Source organism: Setaria italica, chromosome V (genome assembly GCF_000263155.2).
Source record: "Setaria italica strain Yugu1 chromosome V, Setaria_italica_v2.0, whole genome shotgun sequence".
Taxonomy (NCBI): Eukaryota; Viridiplantae; Streptophyta; class Magnoliopsida; order Poales; family Poaceae; genus Setaria; species Setaria italica.
In genome coordinates this window covers 41293783-41312115 of record NC_028454.1, presented here as the reverse complement: position 1 = coordinate 41312115, position 18333 = coordinate 41293783, and the positions used below count along the sequence as shown (strand labels likewise).

General features: G+C 48.5%; 3 protein-coding genes across 3 annotated transcripts; all 3 read right to left on the bottom strand.

Annotated features, from left to right (window-relative positions):
- Window positions 1–80: 80 nt before the first annotated feature.
- LOC101769641 (sec-independent protein translocase protein TATB, chloroplastic) lies at window positions 81–3384 on the bottom strand. The gene is made up of 6 exons (XM_004970502.4): window positions 3140–3384; window positions 2862–2983; window positions 1625–1684; window positions 1430–1550; window positions 700–819; window positions 81–535 (listed from the first exon to the last, which is right to left on the bottom strand). The coding sequence occupies exons 1-6, from the start codon at window positions 3297–3299 to the stop codon at window positions 390–392; spliced, it is 729 nt and encodes a 242-aa protein (XP_004970559.1). The 5' UTR covers window positions 3300–3384; the 3' UTR covers window positions 81–389.
- A 986-nt stretch (window positions 3385–4370) lies between these two features.
- LOC101769238 (protein HESO1) lies at window positions 4371–10115 on the bottom strand. The gene is made up of 9 exons (XM_004970501.4): window positions 9875–10115; window positions 9225–9384; window positions 7539–7700; window positions 7144–7322; window positions 6966–7061; window positions 6799–6868; window positions 6580–6710; window positions 5668–5775; window positions 4371–5578 (listed from the first exon to the last, which is right to left on the bottom strand). Exons 2-9 carry the CDS (start codon window positions 9373–9375, stop codon window positions 4706–4708), a joined length of 1770 nt encoding a protein of 589 aa, XP_004970558.1. The 5' UTR covers window positions 9376–9384; window positions 9875–10115; the 3' UTR covers window positions 4371–4705.
- Window positions 10116–13015: 2900 nt separating this feature from the next.
- Window positions 13016–15096, bottom strand: LOC101768564 (probable protein phosphatase 2C 9). The gene is made up of 4 exons (XM_004970500.4): window positions 14417–15096; window positions 14005–14334; window positions 13786–13891; window positions 13016–13696 (listed from the first exon to the last, which is right to left on the bottom strand). Exons 1-4 carry the CDS (start codon window positions 14804–14806, stop codon window positions 13317–13319), a joined length of 1206 nt encoding a protein of 401 aa, XP_004970557.1. The 5' UTR covers window positions 14807–15096; the 3' UTR covers window positions 13016–13316.
- Between the last annotated feature and the right edge of the window lie 3237 nt (window positions 15097–18333).

The window sequence follows — 18333 nt, the reverse complement described above, 5'->3', positions numbered from 1 at the left end:
ATCCATACGCCGATATTCACATTTTGGCATCAAACAGATAAATACCCTTTCCCATTTTGCTTCCTCTCCCGGAATAAAAGGAACGCGAATCAATCCCTTCCTATTCAATCTTCATCTCAACGTGGCTAAAATCACTGTTCCATACAACAACCTCGTGGTTACAGCAGGCTCAGAAATGTTACGAGGACGACGATGGCACAAGCAGCAGCCGTGGCAGCGTAGGACGACGTACTACTAAGAAATATACACAGCCTTTTTCAACGTCTACTACGACAGCACAAGAGACAAAATAAGCCTAAGCACTGCAAGCGTTTCGTACAAACTCTTCCCCCACCTCAGAAAAATTGAGCAAAATGCTCACCTTGATTTGCTCTTTCCATCCATAAGCTTTATCGCTCAGTATCCGCCTTTTCAGACTGCTTTGCTTGGCTTGCGTCGGACTCGGTCGCAGCGACAGGAGCAGGAGCAGGAGCAGCAGGACCATCATTCCCTCCTGATGTAGCAGTGTCGGTACTTTGAGTTGTGGGTGCTGCTTCTGAAATATGGAAAATGTTTCTTTAATCTCCAGATTGATAGCAAGGCCATGATAAATTGGACAAACACAATGTGGGACCCGTTACAAGTGAAAAATACCTAGCTGTCCTTCAGTTACTAAAGATGTGATATACTTCAAAAGATTGCAAGACTAAAATGCCAGACCTTGCTGTTGTGATGAGGCAGGTTGAGTATTCCAGGCAGCAGCCGCTGATGCTGCAATTTGTTCCTCAGTTACTTTCATGAGCTCCTCGCTAGTATAAGGTGCAGTTTCAGGTTTAGCATCTGCATGCAGGACGGACAGCAATGAACCAGTGTCATATCATGATATCAATGCAGAAATCAATGACTTGAGTAGACTAGTGCAAGTGCATCTTTTGAGTTTTGAGCTAATGGCTAGAGTAAATGACACAATCTTGCTGGTTTCAAGTACATTTTTCCTGATAAAATTCAGAACAAGGAACCTACACGATTTTCTTTTCCAAATAAATAAGAGAGATATAATCAAAGGCCATGGGCCTTGAGTTCACATGAAAGAATTCATAACAGGGAAAATGCTAATCAGTCAACTAATTGACTCGATATCATCTTCTAGATGTAAATGATTTCTGGTTATTGTTAGCATATAATAAATATTTCTGGTTGTTGGTTAGTATTCAACAAAATGGAATGGCTAAGGAAGACCAAAACTGAAACAGATAATGTACAGGTAAACAGAGGTTTGCCAGCAACTACTAGGGATAAGAGCACTGCATGTGCATCAAGGGGTATCTGTGGCATTTGACTGACATGCATGATTCTCTAATGTGTTTTTTTAGATTAGTTCTTTAAAGTTTAAACTGAGTTTTGCACGATTCCATTGAAAAGAACTTCAGATGTAGTAAAATCAACTAACTTGGGTCCGCGGCGGGTTGTTGGTTGATATTCGTTGTTGTGGGCCTATAATTCGAGGATGGGGGAACCTCATCAATTCCGATTTCTCGTTCAAGAGTGCTCCTGAACTCCCTTGATACATCCTAAGTGCAGAAAATCCTATCACATTACGTAACAAGATCATCAAACATATTGCAACAATAAACCAAGAACCAACCTGTAACTCTCTAATGGTTGGCTGGAAAGCACGCAAAGTCTTCCCCAAATTCCTGGCTACCTGCAAACAAGTTAGCAAATGAGACCAATAATCCTTGTGTTAGCACTTAGCAGCGCATCCAAAGCATGCCCTAAAAAGCAAGCCTGACATCATAGATTTGGTAGAGAACATTTGCTGATATGCAAATGACTCCCAAGTACAGAAGCAAAGAGAAAAACATTTAAAAGTAAACTTGGAGAAAAGCTAGAGGGCAGAATGCATCTTGACTTTTATTGCTGGCAGATCGAGTAGGTGTGTTAAAATTAAGTTTGAGGTGAACCTTAACGCACACATGTGCCACAGCCCACAATATCTTTTGCCTAGAACTATTCCAGTTAGGGCAGTACACCCAACAGTTTAAGAAATTACAGGCACTAAATTCAGTGAGGATGGTGCTTGGAAGTCATGATAACAATTCCATAATTGCAATAGTGTTCCACTATTAAAGCTTCCTATAGGGGAGAAACTTAACAGCTCAAAGATTCCCCTGCAGAGAACTGGATGAGGGGAGATCCTCACGTCCAGTTCGGAGGGCAGGGATATCCCTAACCTACTATCATTATGCCTACTTAACTGTTCCGAGATCAAGTAAAATCACACATAGCATTAGATAAGTAATTTTCTGTGCCCAACAAAAGAACAGCACGACAGGGGAAATTCTTTTGGTTAACCTCATGTTTATTTTCTGAAGCCAAAAGTTGATTAATGGTGGCATCAATTCCAATGGCAGATGCAAGTGTAAACAGTTCACAGCTATGCCACTGCCATGCTTACATTAATCGTAACTCAACAATTGACATCATGGCATGCTCATTAGCCCACGAAATATATTGCCATTTCTTGCAAGTGGTCGACAGTGATTGGCAGAGGAATTAAGCTACTCATAGTTATGGCAGCTGATGGATAAACTCAGAAGAAGAGAGCAGCTACTAAGCATTTCAACGGATCGAGTGGCCTAAACAGATAGTTGGAAGAAGAAAAAGTATGCGCCGGGACGAATCTGAATGGACAAAGGGCTGAACAGCGGGTTAAAGAATTAGCTGGTCCATATATAACATTATCGGAGTTAAATTATCTTTGGATCGAGAAAAGTTCTATACCTTGGTCAATGTTTCACGATTGCTAGCACCACCTCTCAAGCAAAGTTAAAGAGCAGATAGCCCCAAGCTGGCAAGGCTTGTGGACGCAGGTAATTTACCTCTGCTAGACCCTTGGGGCCAAACACCAACAAGGCGACCACTCCAATGACCAGTGCTTCGGGAGCTCCAACTCCAAACAGGGAGGCGCAGATAACGCTTCTGCGGCTCGATCTTCTGCTCCCTACATTTAGAAGCCAAAGAAGGGTAAAAATCAATCCCTCAAGAGCACGAGAGGGAGAAATATTTGGGTTGGATTGCGCCCAGCAAAGAAGGAACGGACCCCACAACCAGAGCAATCCATTCAAAGGTAAGGTAAGGTTCCCCCATACTCTCTTACCGACGAAAGAGGATAGCATCTGGGTCCGTACAGAGCCCCACTCCGTGCCGCCACAGCGGAGGCGAGGCCGGCAGCGGCCGCACGGGAGGAGCTGGAGGCGGCGCGCATCGGAGATGGAGACGAAGGGTGGAGCCGGGAGGAGGCTCGCCGTCGGCGTCATTCGATTGGGTTCACAGGTTCGGGATAGATAGGAGTAGGATTTGCTTGCGGCCGCTTTCTCAGCTCCAAGCCTCAGTGGGCAGGGCAGACTGGCAGGGAAAGGCTTACCCTACCGGGCTGTAACGGTGGCGCTAAGCCAATACAATCGGACGGCTGAGAGTGTGATTTGATCCAAGATTGACGGCCCGGATCAAAACTGCGAAAATTTGCTTCTGGGAGCTTCCTTCCAGTTGAAAACCACAGCCCCTGCAAGAGATTCTCGCCTCCGGCACATAACAGTGACCTTTGCTTCGTTGCTGCCTCCTTGAGAATTGAGAGATCCTTGGAGCTCTTCTCGATCAGGTACACAGAGGTAACAATCTCACAAGTCACAACTCTCCAGGAGTCCAGGTACACACACTCCCTCCCGAGAACCAGACATGCTGGTATGCAACTCCATGATTTTGGTTGTCGACGCGGGCGGATTTCGTGGTGTGCAGGATGCCGGAGCTGGAGCCGCCGTTCCGGCCGAGGGAGAAGCTGCTGGAGCTGCAGAGGTACTTCCAGAACGTCCACAAGCACACCTACTTGAAGGGCCGGTACGACGCCGTCACCTCCGTCGGCATCCCCCTCGCCCTCGCCGCCTCCAGCTTGTTCCTCATCGTAAGCAAATCTGGCGTCCATGCTGTTACCACTAACTAGGATACCCTAGCATTTTTATTCTCGTGTTTGAATTTTTAAACATCCGGCGTGCTCGATTCGATGCGCAGGGAAGAGGGGTCTACAACATGTCCCATGGCATCGGAAAGAAGGATTGAAGGTCTAGTGCTGTCTCATGCCATCTGCCCATCTCCCATAATGGTCAGTGACATGGCATCTTTAGTACAGTATGTTGTTCATCGTCTATGCGTGCCGGGTGTCTCTGTCTGGTGTTTACAGCTATGTTCTGAACTGTTTTTCTTTCTTTGTCGAGCTTCCTATGTGGTATAATATGCTTCCTCGACTAAAACCATGCTGTTTACATGACGCAAAGATTCTGAACGCCGGGCACATGCGGTAACCGGTAAATGAATTTTATGAAAGGCGCTGTAAGTAGACACAAAGTCATGAGATTTCACCTTTACTACAACCTGCATCTGGTAATTGTAAACTGACTGCTAGTGAACAGCAATTTACAGCAAGAACATACAGAAAGAGAGCCATGCAGCAATACAGGTTTGTGATGCCTCAATAGCCAACCCACACAACACAAGGCTTATATCAGAGTTTACTGGCAAAAGCCACGTTTCATATCATAAAGCTGATGCCCGTTGTCGAGCAAAAGCCGAACATGGCATACATTGATGAATATTGCCATGCAAAAGTCAGAAGATTATCTGTTACTACCCTCCTGGAGTCCATCTATGCTGGTAAGTGATATCTTGAAGGCTATCTTTGAGAAGCTGCACTGTTTGATGCTTGTGATCGCGAGTCCCATATTGATCCATTGTTGAACTGTCCACGAACTGGCTCATATCTTGCTGTCGTCGCAGCATGCCTATTAGTCTGATGATTCGATGTGTATCCCTTTCGCCTCTGCTGATTCTGGTTAGGACCTGTGGTTTGGAGCCCTGGAGTACGCACCTGTTGGTTCTGGTTCTGGTATGTTCCTGCTGGTTGGAACCCTGCTTGGTAAACCTGATTATGACCCTGGTATGGTCTTGCTGTTTGGAATCCTGTACCATGAACCTGATTGTGATCCAGGTATGGTCCTTCTGTTTGAAACCCTGCAGCATAAACCTGCTGATACTGATTCTGGTATGGTCCGGCTGTTTGGGGCTGAGCAGAATACACCTGTGGAACAGTATGATTCTGGTATGGTGCCGTCTGATGCACTGTAGTATAATTCTGTGGACTGTGATTGGGGTGCGCAACTGCTGTTTGGCGGACCTGTGGATGGTTACGAAATTGTACTCCTGCTTGGTGCGCTGTAGTATTTGCCTGTGGGTTTTTGTGAACTGTTCTGCTTCCCGTAAACCTGGATACCTGGTAACGTCGATCACTCTCCGCACGTCCTCCAGTTCTGGCATGCTGATTATTCCTTTGTGGTGGAGTTCTTGTGTAATAATTAGCTGTGACTCTCCCACCAAGCTTCAAGCCAACACCAGGGGTACACAACAACGCCAATAATTCTTTCCGGTCGATATGCTCAAGAGAGTCAAACTTGTGGCAAGCATCATTGAATGCACTAGCAATTCGGTCAAGACCTTTCATACTAACCGCTCTAGCTGCATTATCCGGTCTCTCAACTGGATCTTCAACCTAAACAAAAGATGGCAAACAGATGGGATGTAAGTACATAGGCTAAGATTAAGATCAGCAACAACCACCAAATGCACAGGCAGGCTTACAAATAAATGGTAAGATTTAGTCATCCAACTTGGGTTGTCCTGGATTCGCTCAATCTGGCCCGAGTAAGTAGATATGACATTATCCAGCAGGGCACTGATATGAGCAAACTGCAAGGAATGAAAGCACTTGTCAGAATATGATAACCACCTAAACTTTAATGAATAAATAATGCTGCAGTGCCTTTTTATTGAATGGTTGTACACTTTTGATAACCGAAATAAATAATACCCAATTATGTTGGAAAGCAGTGTCATAAATCCCTAACGTGTTTTGTGCCAGCAATATCTTAACAACTTAACCTATCAAAATAAACTAATCTCATGAGAAGGGATTAGATCATTTGGCAACAAAATGCTATTCCCTAAAAAAAGATCCATGAAATTCTTGGCTTAGTTGATCAGGAAAATCTAGGGCAGCTTGCAGTGGGCTGTTGCACTATGCTATGCTGCAGAATCTTGCTAGTCAAGGGGAATCTAACAAATTCTAGTAAAATGTTAGCACTATAATAAATATAAAAGATACTTCAATGTACACAAGTCAATGTGTATTAAAGAAATGCTTGAGCAGAATGGATGGTACAATACCAAACAAGACCCAAGTTGAATAAACAATGTTCCAACAACAACAGATCATACTAGATAAGCTTCTTTACCCTCCCAAGCTCAACCCCAAAGAGAAGACAGATATTCAACCCTTGTATCAAGGTAATAACGATGAAGAGCATAAAACGGACTAAGATGGACTACAAAGTAGCAGACGAGTCAATGAGCCTAACAGAGATAAAAGAATGACATCAAGAAACATTAATATCATGTTTTACCAAGATGCAAACAGCAAAAGGTAGTGGTAGTACCTACAACGATCACAATATGCTGAGTTAGTCAGCATAGTGGGGTCTCAATGTTCAGTACCTTTTTGAAAAATGTCCCAAGTAGACGACAAAGAGAACTTTCATTTCTTTGGTGCATGTTCTGGAGTCTATATCTTGCTATGTTTGTGACACAAAGCTCATCAAGATGTTGCTCATCATAAAGTGTAGCTTCTGCAAGTGAATGAACTGAGTAAAAAACTAGGCACTGAAATGCTACTATTCTAGACAATAATCAAATGCAAAGCGAATTCTATTTAACCTGTAATATCCTCTGTAATGTTCCCTTCATAAATATCCTTCAGAGGTGGTAGAATTGGTGGCTCGGATGTCTAAAAAATCAACGTAGAGTGTAAGAATAAGCAAGAGGTTTAGTGAAACCATAAATAAGTAAAGAATAACAAGAGATATTGACGTAAGAAATAATACCTGAAAATGAAAGAGGACAAGTAGGCAAAGTGAATAGGAGTTGAGGGACCCACTCTTTGGATCATTAATGTTTTGTGCTTTTGCCCATTCCTTGATCTGGAAGGAAAGATGATGCTGAGCATTCAGCTTGCCAACAAAAAATGTGGCAGAAAATAACTCTTAGCTAACTAGATCATACCAGCAAAACCATATCACCAAACCGCTCATCTAAAGTATTCACCCAGTAGAAGATTTTAGATTTAATTCGACCAGCAAAGTTGTTGACCGATATATCACAGGAGATGCCAAAGCGGTTGCTCACATATTGAATGACCGGAACTCTTGCATGAGGAATGAACTGTATATATCCAGCAACGCCTGAATACAGTAAAAGCAATAAAACCAAGTTTAAATGAGACAGTTTTGGAATAATTATGGAATCACATGATGATGGTACATATAATACTGAATCAAGCAACCATGGATAAAACTGTCACACCTTTGACACAAAATCTAGGATGCTATTTTTCATGCTTGCTTAATGTGCAGTATAGCATACATTATCTATTTTGGGAGCAATATAACCAAGGTTACCTCGAATTTGTAAAGCTCTCCTAACTTCTCTCAGGACATTCTGCTTCTTTTTCTTGTTTATAGGGAGGTTTAAACCATTCCCAAACTGAACTGATAAATCTAGATCGCCAGATTTTGAGTAAAGATCTGATACAAAGGACCCAAAAGGTTTGACAGCAGTACCTGTATAAGAAAAAATAAATAAATTCCTTAAAGTGAGACATTAAAATTCTGTCATCATAAATGTACCAAACTTTTCCTACTTTATCATCATAAATGTATCAAACTTTTCTTTTGTCATCAAGAGATTCCAAAAACTGATGTGTTGGTTAAGAGATACTACAAAACAGGAAAAGAACTGTTCAGCTCATTGAGTCCATCATTTGCTGCTTGTGCAGCTCCCTTCTCGTTAACACAAACACCTACTATTGTCATCATCTTGCCCACTACTATCTCAGTACTCCTATTTTGTAGCGCTGTAGTGTGACAAAACACACCGTTGCCTATTGCCATAGGCTACTCGTTGCATAATGGCATTGCCTACCGAGGCTACAGTATTTGTCACAATATCATTGCTCACCACATTTTCATGCAAATAAACCTATTCTTTTTAGGGTTACAAATATCAGAAGCTTATCACTCCTCACTTAGTCATGTACTCATGTTTTCATATTACTACTGTCCAAACTATTCAAATGCAACATGATCTGAACTTCACTTGACCAGTGCTCAGCACATATGATTTTAGGTGTAATAGCCAGATTCTTTCCTCAACTTTCCTCTGAGGCTCAAATTTATCCTTAAACTATCAGGCAGTCCACTATAGTCCTTTTGAGCTTTTTATTTGGACTCAATTTTGTCCCTGATCCCATGCGGCATGCCTAGTCAGTTATGGGTGCCATTAGGTGAGTCGCTCGGCACGAATCGTGTCTTTTACACTGGCTTTTTCACATGACCTTAATCTGTCATCAAGCATATCATCTGATGGTCCAGGTGAATGAATGCAGAAATTACTACATTAGACTTTTATCGATAGATGCCAAATCCTCAAGGTACCGAATTTTGGGTCAATCTATTGCTTCAATTTGCAAGGGTGTTTGACTTGGTAGCATACCATGAACATTATTCGTGCATCAAAACCAGATTAGCTGCAAACCCAGAATTGGGTACAGGCCATGCCACTTTGCATGTGTGGAAGTTGGAACAAGCCACCTCAAAACCTACTTGGCACACCAATATGTCATGCCACGTGAGGCTACGGAGGAAATTGAGCCCAAATGGAAAGTTTAAAGAGTGTGGTGGCCAGTGTAATAGTTGAAGGATGAATTTGAACATCAGGGGAAACTTGAGTATAATAGTTGAAGGATGAATTTGAACATCAGGGGAAACTTGAGTGATGAAAATGGCAATTCTACTCTTTACTGTATCAATAAATAACCTGGAAGCTCTCTATGAACACAACAGAAGTTGTCATTAACTTTCAGAAATATTTTCTAATCTGAATGTCTTTCAGTAATCTACCTCGGAAATCCACGATACAACATGCACATACAGTGAAAAAATATCTTCAATACTGCGGACAGAGTCTACTCAAGCTCCAATGTCAAAGATGTAATATTGCACCTTAACTAATATCAGGATTATAAGTGCCAGTTTAAACACAATCGAGAAGGTTTCAGTTGAAACCACAAAAAAAATGTAAGTTACCCGCCAAGGATGCAAGAGAATGGATGCAATTTTCTAGCTCCTGAATTGTGGATAGTCGCTTGCTTCTATCATCCTCTACTGGTTTGATTTGTGCAAGGATATCCTTGACACAGTTGCGCAGCACAATATTGTCATGTACAGAATCAACCATGCTGAAATCCTGCAGCCATCAAGTAACATGTAACCAAACAAGGAGCAAAAAATTGATGTTGCTTGAACACAGAAGAGAGGGTTATTGCAGGATAAATAAATAAATAAAAATGCAGTGTGTGAAAATTGAAAGTCTAAAGAAGTTCCACAGCTCTGAACACAAGGAGCCCGCCATATGTCCACACACAAGGTCAAAAGCACACTCTGCAATTTTGCAGATGTTCCAAGTATAGAATTAACAAGGAGTACAACTGTGCTAAAGTATCAATCAAGAAATCTTAAGTGCATGTCACATTGCATAATCAATAAAAACCTTACCACGGGCATTGGCTGGCAAGTGGCAACCACATGAAACCCACAATATAACCGAACTATAGCAGCATGCTACCAATACTTTGCTCAATCACAAAAGTCAAGCACTGTACAAAACCTGAAGCTGTAACTATCGACCAAGTGATGTGCGGAGAGGGAGACGCGAATCAACGGGGGGGTTTCCTTACCTAGCGAACGCAGCAGACGGATCTGGGCGATTCAGAAGGGGCGAATCGGCGCCCGCTATGTGGCGATGGCGGCCTTGGCCTCCGCGTGTGGCGAGCTCGCGGCGTCGAGATCGGATGCGAGGAGGATGAAGTAGGGGATGGGGGCCGACGACGAGGGCGAGGTCATGGCAGATTAGGTAGCGGCCCCGCCCGGGTGTTGGTGTCCACCTCGGAAAGCCGAAGCTCGGCGCGCCAGACCGAGCGGGGCCCTTGCTGACTCACCTCAGCAAATCCAGTGGGACTGCAAAAGGCACTAGGCGAACCTAGGATAAAATCTCACGTACTCCGTCGAGTATGACCCGATATACTAGCGCTCCAAGAGCAAAATAGACCATGAATAAATCGTTTGCAACTTTAGCATTTTGTTTGGCTCTTTCTTGTCTCGATGAGTAGTGTATTTGATCCTATTTCACTCCAGGAGAAAATTTAACATGATTGCTTCATGTAGCCCAAGTGAATTTGTGGATTTATTTTTTAACTTCAATTCCAAATGGTACCCAAACATGAATATTGAATTTTGGATCCAATTTTCTGCTGAATTTAGTTCATCTAGAAACGGAAACTGAATCTATTTTTTCAAATTCTTAATATCCAAACAGGATCTGATGGTGTTGTGAAGTTGTGATTCATCTCTCATCTCTCAGGTTGTTTTAGGTTTAAATCATCACAACAAGTATGATAAGGCACCAAAGCCCAAAGTTGCAAACTTCTCCCAATACGGTGTGGTTTTATTGTATTGAAGTAGTACTAGAACTCGAATGACAAGTTCCAAAGCAGTACAACCCATTTTACTGATTATTCTCAAATGTGTATGCTTAATTAAGGGGGTGTTTGGGAAACACCTGTTAAAGTTTAACACCTGTCACATCGGATGTTTGGATGCTAATTAGGAGTACTAAACATAAGCTAATTACAAAACTAATTGCACAGATGGAGTATAATTCGCGAGACGAATCTATTAAGCCTAATTAGTCCATGATTTGACAATGTGGTGCTACAGTAACCATTTGCTAATGATGGATTAATTAGGCTTAATAGATTCGTCTCGCGAATTAGCACAAGGTCTGCAATTAGTTTTATAATTAGCAACATGTTTAGTCCTCCTAATTAGCATCCAAACATCCGATGTGACACTGTTAAAGTTTAGCACCTCGTATCCAAACAGCCCCTAAATTTGAAAACATGCATCAATATTTGCAGGTGCATGCAATTATAACCTATGGTATAGGCAACATGTGACCCACCCTAAGTGGTGTACCTATAATCTATAAGCCATGGAAAGGTTTTTCGCCTTGTCAGCAGGAGGAGAAGGAAGGGGCCTCACATGTTAGTTAGGCTGTGTGTGGGCTTGATCATCTTTTTTCTTCAATTGCCATCAGCGCATATGTGGAAAGGCTTATGTATAGCTCGGTTAAATCAGTGTAGCTTTGCCTGCCTCTTTCTTTGCTAAGAAGTTTTGAGAGAGACTGCACTGCTACCTGATTTGACCTGACTTGCCTATCAGTGGGCCCAGCAAACGTCGGGCTGTTTTTCCACATCTTTTGTACGACAAGGAAGGAAACATCAGCTCAAATAGGGGGAGAGAACGGAAGCAGATGGAATGATACGATCAACTAGGGTAGGATATACGAAGGGCTGAATGATTGAATCGATTCCGGGAGTATCTCCTATTCATAATTTTCTGAATAGACTATTATCACCAGGTACGAATTATGAGCGAGTACATAAGATGACTAGAACTCTAGAAGGTAGAGATTACACCAGGGGAAAACAGGGCAGTACGGCTAGAGAAGGGTTCTGAAATAGTACTATCAGCAATTCACATCGGCAGTGGCTCCAGTTCTTGTTTCGCGCCAGCAAACGTCAGTATAGGAAAAAAGCATGCAGCATCGGAGTCTATACCCTGACGGCTTTGTGCCCATCATGTCGCCGCCCGATGGTGGACAACAAAAGCATGGATGATGGGAAGCTGGAGCCGACCCGTCGATGGGCCACCGCCGAACGGAAGAACAGCAGCTGCGGAGCCGGGTGAGCGTCCCAAATCCGCGCCTTTCCGATAGGGCAGATAGCCGGACATATCATGCGATATCTTCCTTTGCTAGATCTCCGACGGCGATGCGCTCGCTTTTGTGTCAATCCTACGTCCGGCTCCCGCCAGCCCCGTCGTGCCCGGCACTTCGCGCGCAGATGGGGGGAAGAGAAAAAAGATTGTCGCGTCCCCAGCACTCCCCCCGGGTGGCTTCCGGCTCGACGTGCCCCTGCACCAACGCCGATATACCTGGGGAGCTCGGCGTGCGGCCCGCCGGCATGGCGCCGGAGGACGCCTACGTACGGGAACCAATAATTCAACGCGAGTCGACTCAGCACACAGTCACCCCACCCGGTCACCATGCCACCGTGGTCTCTTCTCTCCCAACACCCCGAGACACCCAGCCAGCCGCGCCATGTGCGAGCGGCGCGGGACGCCCGGCCCGGCACAACGCCGCCGCAACACTCCTGGCGTGTCGAGGCGCCGGCCGGGAGCGCGCGCGGCGGCCATCGCAGTCGCGGAGCGGGCCAAAAGCCGCGCGCGGGCTGTGGTGGCTGGTGCGGCGCGGGCCTTCAATAATGGCTTCGCGGCGCCTAACCCGACCGGTCGATCGCCTCGCCCCCAACCCCAACAGACACGGGCGAGTGCTCCGTCGCCAGCGCACGCCGAGGGGCGAAAGGGAAAGGCCGGACACGTCGACCCCAACCATTGCTCTGGCGACGCCGAGGGGCGAAAGGGATAGGCCGGACACGTCGACCCCAACCATTGCTCGTGGGTCGCATCATTCAGGACCCCCGGCTCTGGAAAGATGCCCGTCCGATTTTATATTTCCGTAAACGAGAATTTCGGAGCATTCCCGTTCACTCATCCAGCCGGCCGGCTCCCATCACGGTCGGGCCCACGTCCAGATCAGCATCTTGCCGGAATCCAGCCGCGGCCAACCAATCACGATCGGCTTAACGTGCTCGCGGCACTAGTCACGGTCACTACTCCAAAAGTAAAACCTTTCTCAAGCTTCCTGCTGTGTGATGCCAATTTCCGCACCAATCGCCCAGTTAAATCTAGTTTAATCGGAGGATGGAATCAACACGTTTGGCATGTAATCTACGACCAAAAAGTTGTGCTTATCGGTCGGTGGTACATGGTGCTAGGCCAAGATCAGCATTTTCCGTGTTCCAGCTAGCTTTAGTTCCTCATTTGAGAGAAGAAAAGCTGTCTATTATATTCATCTGGTCAGGAACTACTCTTAATACTAAATCAAAATGGACGGATGGTAAAAATGAGGGGAAGAATTAGCTTGGATTTGAAAAAAAGAAGAAAAAAGGGGCTAAAGCAAGCAATCATGGAGCGTATGATTTTGCTCTGCTCCAAGAATCATATCCCCCGGCGGAGATCCACGACGACCACGCTGACATTGTCGGCGCTCCGCCGGGCCAGCGCCAGCTTCGCCAGCAGCATAGCCGCGTCGGAGCACGCCTTGTCGGAATCCACCTTGCTCACGCCCTTCACCACCGCGGATCCGTTCTCGGCGTCCGCGTCGCCAGCGGGCGGAGCCACGCCGTTGGCCCGAGCGGCCGGCGCCGCCGGCGGACCGTTGCTACGGAAGCACGCCCGGACGACCCCGCAAGCCATCACGTTGTCCACGACGTCCCACAGGCCGTCGCTGGCCAGGATCAGGAACTCGTCGTCGTCGGTGCGCTCCGTCACCGTCACCTCCGGCTCCGACGACACGAACGGCTTAAGGTAACCATCGCCTGCGCGCAGCAAGCCGGTCAATTCAAATCCAGCGAGTGGCAGAAACGGCTTCGTGACGAGGGCAATTCCAATTCAAACTAGAGCTTACCTATGGCTCGAGACATGGCGAGGACGCCGAGAACACGGGCGCCATCCCAGTAGATGACGCGACCGCCCGCCGCCTCGATGCGCGCCAGCTCGTCAGGCCGGTCAGGCTGAACGAATCAGGGAATTGAGCACGTCAAGCTCATGGTCATGGAAGTTACGAAGGATGCTGGACGGGGAGGAGGCGCAACGCCCCGTGATGTGGTGCGCGAGAACGCCGTACCTTGTGGTCGACGGAAAGCGGGACGGGGGCGCCAGCGCGGGAGAGGACGGCACGGGAGTCCCCGGCGTTGGCGACGACGACGTGGGTGGGGTTGACTACAGCGACCACGGCGGTGGACCCCACGTGATCGCACCGCGAGGGCATCTGCTGCTCGCATCTGCAGGCGGGCTCGTCGCCGCTGCGGCTGCTCGCCCAGCTCGCGGCCTGCTCGTCCAATCGCGCGAAGCTCCTCTCCATCACACCCTTCCACGCCGTCTCTTCGCCGGAGCCGGCGTTGTTGTGCTCGTCGGCGACCACCTCATGCATCCGATCCTGGCACAACGTCGCCACCTACAGCAATAGCAGCGAAACTGCGATCAGCGTACAGAACTGTGCACAGAAATGGAAATCACTGCAGGGTGTGTGGCCGTACGTGGGAGCAGCCGTGGCCGTCGAAGACGCCGAAGAAGTGGTGCTTGGTGGCGCCGGGCAGGAAGTCCGGCCTAATGGAGACGGCGTCTTCCATCTCGCGTCGCCGGCCGCAGACGGAGGTGACCCCGTGCCTCGGCAACCGCTCCGGCAGTTCCGGCCTCTCGAACTCCGAGACCACTTCGGGGCACGAACCGGACGCCGTGCGAGCCAACCTCTGCCGCTTGCCGGCCCGGACGTCGTCGGCCACCGGCGCCTGGAACCGCCTCATCTCCAACCTGCGTCGCCTCCTCTCTAACGCCGAGGAGGCGACTGCCGCGGCTGCCGCTGCGGCAGCCGCGGCCACGGCGGTGGCCGGCGTGGACTTGGCTTCCTCGCAGCAGATCTCGGCCATTGGTAGCTAGAGCAAGCAGCTGTATCCAACAAAGGCACGTACGCCACGTACAGGCGCGCGTCTCGCGAGCCCAAGCCTCCCTAGATTTTCTCCGCCCGGCCGCCGAGCACGTCGCCGTCGCCCTCGGGAATTCGAGGGGCCTAAACGAGGAAGCACGCTTCCCACGCGAAACAGAGCGCGCCTAATCCTCCCCCCGGAATGGAATGGAATGGCAAATTGGGCAATAGCAGCAGCAGCAGCAGCAGCGCAAGCGCGAGGCGAAACGGGCACGAAGGCTTCGGGGGCCAGTAGAAGAGGGCGGAGGAAGATGAGGAGAGGGGGGCGGGCAGGGGCAGGTGCCCGTCACCGTCACGGGCAGCGCCTCGACAGGTACAGTTGTTGCGACGTGGTCCTGGCCCCGGCGCAACGGGGCCGTCCGTCCCCGCCGGATCTGGACGCGTGGGGGGTATCCTGCTCAGCGCGGTCGACACGTGGTGACCATCGGCTTCCGAGGCGGGCAGCGGCGGGCCCACGGGGAGGTTGATGTTAACGGCGACCACGACGCCGGTGTTATCGCCTAATCCCCGTGCTGCACACACGTGGCGCTCGCCGGTGGGGCAGCCCGCCCTCGGCAGCTAATTTATTGATGCCTGGTGCGGTCCCCACCACATGGTCTCTGTCCCTCGGGCTGCTCACAAAAATATCTGGGCTCCATTTTAATCCGCCCTACCGCAGTCTGCTGGAGCCCAGAGGATTTTCTGGTAACTGACATGTGGGGCACAAAAAGACATAGCCCACCCGGCAGTGAGGGGGAGTCCGGTATGGGGCGTGAGAGGACGGGTGCAGTCAAGGAGAAAGGACACGTGGTTGGGGACGGTCGCAATCAGTGGGAGGATGGTCGGTCGCGGCACGGGTGGACACGTGTAGAGGGCTTGCGTGGGGGCTGGCGGGCAGGCGGGCGGTGGTTGGGCGCTGGCGTGGCCACGTTGCCGAGTGGCGGGGGCGAGGGGAGGTGAACCTGGGGAAAAGCGAGGCGCGCGGAGAAGCAGAAGCCACGCCGTGACGAGATCTGCCGCTGCGGCCTGCGCTTCAGGGCTCCGGTCCGCGGGGGTGGCGCACGCTGCGTGTGCCTGCCGGCCGCCGGTGCATGCACGCGGCCACGCGCCGAAAGCGGCGGCCGGTGCTGAGTCACCGCCCGTCGGCCCGGCGTGGGGAGAACTCGGCGGGGGCGCGCACTTCCACGGCGCCGGGCCACGCGTCCAGATGAACCGCTGGCCGTACGTACGCCGTATCTCGGCGCATGTACGAAGAGCCTATGGACTAAACTCCACCCAATTAAGCTCCTAAAGTGTCGAGGATTAAAATGTGGTCTGAACTTTTTAGTCCTCTAGTCCAAGGAGGTGGCATAAAGTGGATTAAAAGTTCTGAAAAATCCCTGCCTCTTATTTATTGTCCATCCCACGCATCCCGAACCCTCCCTCCGTCGCCGTCCCCTCGCTCGCTCCCCTCTGCGCCGCCACCGCCACCGACCTCCCTACCGCAGCCTGCGCGCCGTCTCCTCTGCGGCCTCCTTCCCCCCTAGCCATACCGTCGCCGCCTCAAGCTCCTCCACCCGCAGGATCAGCTCCTCCACCTTTGCCGGAGGTTCCCCTCCCCCACTTTCAGCGACAGCTTCGGTGACCACGCGAGCGACCGTCGCTTCAGTGACCGTCATGATGGCGAGGGGTCCACGACCGGATCTATGTCGACGTCAGGGACACATCGCAGTACAACACGGCCGGTAGTACTACCGGTAGCAAAACAAGGGCACGGCAGTACAGCACAGGAGTGTTTGATAAGCCAGAACAGATGGTCTTAACAAGGGTTAAAACGTCTTTGTTCGACTGCATTAATGGACTTTAGTCTATAGAACCAAACTAGGGACTAAAATTTAGTCCATGGACTAAGGCTCTTTTTGGATACTAGGGGCTAAACCCCTATTACATCGGATGTTTGGATACTAATTAAGAGTATTATATATAAGCTAATTACAAAACTAATTGCACAGATGGAGGCTAATTCGCGAGACGAATCTATTAAGCCTAATTATTCCATGTTTTGACAATGTGGTGCTACAATACCATTTGCTAATGATGGATTAATTATACTTAATAGATTCATCTCGCGAATTAGCCTAGCATTTCTGCAATTAGTTTTATAATTAGCTCATGTTTAGTCCTTCTAATTAGCATCCGAACATTCCATGTGACAAGGCTAAACTTTAGTCTGAGGATCCAAACAGATCCTAAAGGAACCAAAGTTTAGGAGGTGTTTGGATCTAGTTCGGGTCACATCGTACGTTTGGATACCAATTAGAAGGACTAAACATGAACTAATTATAAAACTAATTGCATAAGCGTGGCTAATTCGTGAGACGAATCTATTAAGCCTAACTAATCTATGATTAGCACATATTTACTATAGCACCATATGGTCAAATCATGGACTAATTAGGCTTAATAGATTCGTCTTGCGAATTAGTCTTCATTTATGCAATTCGTTTTATAATTAGCCTATATTTAATTGTCGGTGCGGAATCTGGCCGACAAGTAAATGTTAGTAGTTTTGCCATGCGTTAGATCGGATATGGCCTAGCATACAATGGCATAGGATGTATACTGGTTCAGGCAACGGACCCTACGTTCAGTCGGGGTCGGTCGATCGACTATATTCCTGAGCCCAGGTGCTTAAAGATTGCAGTAGAGGTACAAACAAGAGGGATGAGAAGGGGGTGTTCGAGACCCGATCGTGCTCTGGTCTGAGTGGAAGGGAGTCACAAGAGGCTCGAATGTGCACTATGTGTTGGAGAGAATCAGAGTTCTCTTTCTAGAGAGAAAGAGCGCGCCCCCTTTCAACTCCAAGGGGACGGCCTTACAAAGCCGGAGAGAGAGCGGATGTCGTCTAGTCTTGTCGAGACCCACGTCGTCGAGCACGGTATGGCCGCCGTTCTCGGTCCCTGTTCATCTCGTCAAGCCACTACGTTGTGGTGGGTAGGTTGTGGCGGCATTGTGCAGGACGTGCGCACGCCGTGGTGCGGTGCGGTTCTCCATACGGCAGTTGACCTGGACACTTTCTCTTATCCATTCCACCTGCTCCCTAGACCTACATCGAGCGGGCGTCCCCAGTCGATTGTCCCATTCAGTCCCGACCGAGGGAGTGGTGTGGCCGGTACGGCGCATCTCCGGTCGGGGTAACTTGGTCGGGATCGAATTGTGATCCCTGCCCTGATCGAGCCCGGTAGGTCGGGACCGCCGCCCTATCCGAGGTTTCGATCGATGGTCGGATCTTGGTCTCAGCCTGGCGCTGTATTGCTGGGCCGGCTCAGGTGCGTATTGTGGCCGCGCCTCCGGATGGGCCGAGCGCCGCGGGAATACGATCCTATTGTATGGACCCGTCATTAATTATTAATACTTTTAGTATCTAAACTTTAATCAATGGTAGATGGAGTGACAGCTACAGCAAGGACTGTCGCTCTGGCATTGCCTCAGTGGTAGTCAGGCAGGCAGTGA

Coding starts and splice junctions, on each gene's coding strand:
- LOC101769641 (XM_004970502.4), bottom strand. CDS start 3,299: ATGACGCCGACGGCGAGCCTCCTCCCGGCTCCACCCTTCGTCTCCATC. Junction 2,984..3,139: donor GATGCTATCCTCTTTCGTCG/GTAAGAGAGTAT, acceptor TTCTAAATGTAG/GGAGCAGAAGATCGAGCCGC. Junction 1,551..1,624: donor CAACCATTAGAGAGTTACAG/GTTGGTTCTTGG, acceptor TTCTGCACTTAG/GATGTATCAAGGGAGTTCAG.
- LOC101769238 (XM_004970501.4), bottom strand. CDS start 9,375: ATGGTTGATTCTGTACATGACAATATTGTGCTGCGCAACTGTGTCAAG. Junction 6,711..6,798: donor CATTACAGAGGATATTACAG/GTTAAATAGAAT, acceptor ATTCACTTGCAG/AAGCTACACTTTATGATGAG. Junction 5,579..5,667: donor CTAAATCTTACCATTTATTT/GTAAGCCTGCCT, acceptor TCTTTTGTTTAG/GTTGAAGATCCAGTTGAGAG.
- LOC101768564 (XM_004970500.4), bottom strand. CDS start 14,806: ATGGCCGAGATCTGCTGCGAGGAAGCCAAGTCCACGCCGGCCACCGCC. Junction 13,892..14,004: donor CGCTTTCCGTCGACCACAAG/GTACGGCGTTCT, acceptor TGATTCGTTCAG/CCTGACCGGCCTGACGAGCT. Junction 13,697..13,785: donor CGCCATGTCTCGAGCCATAG/GTAAGCTCTAGT, acceptor TGCTGCGCGCAG/GCGATGGTTACCTTAAGCCG.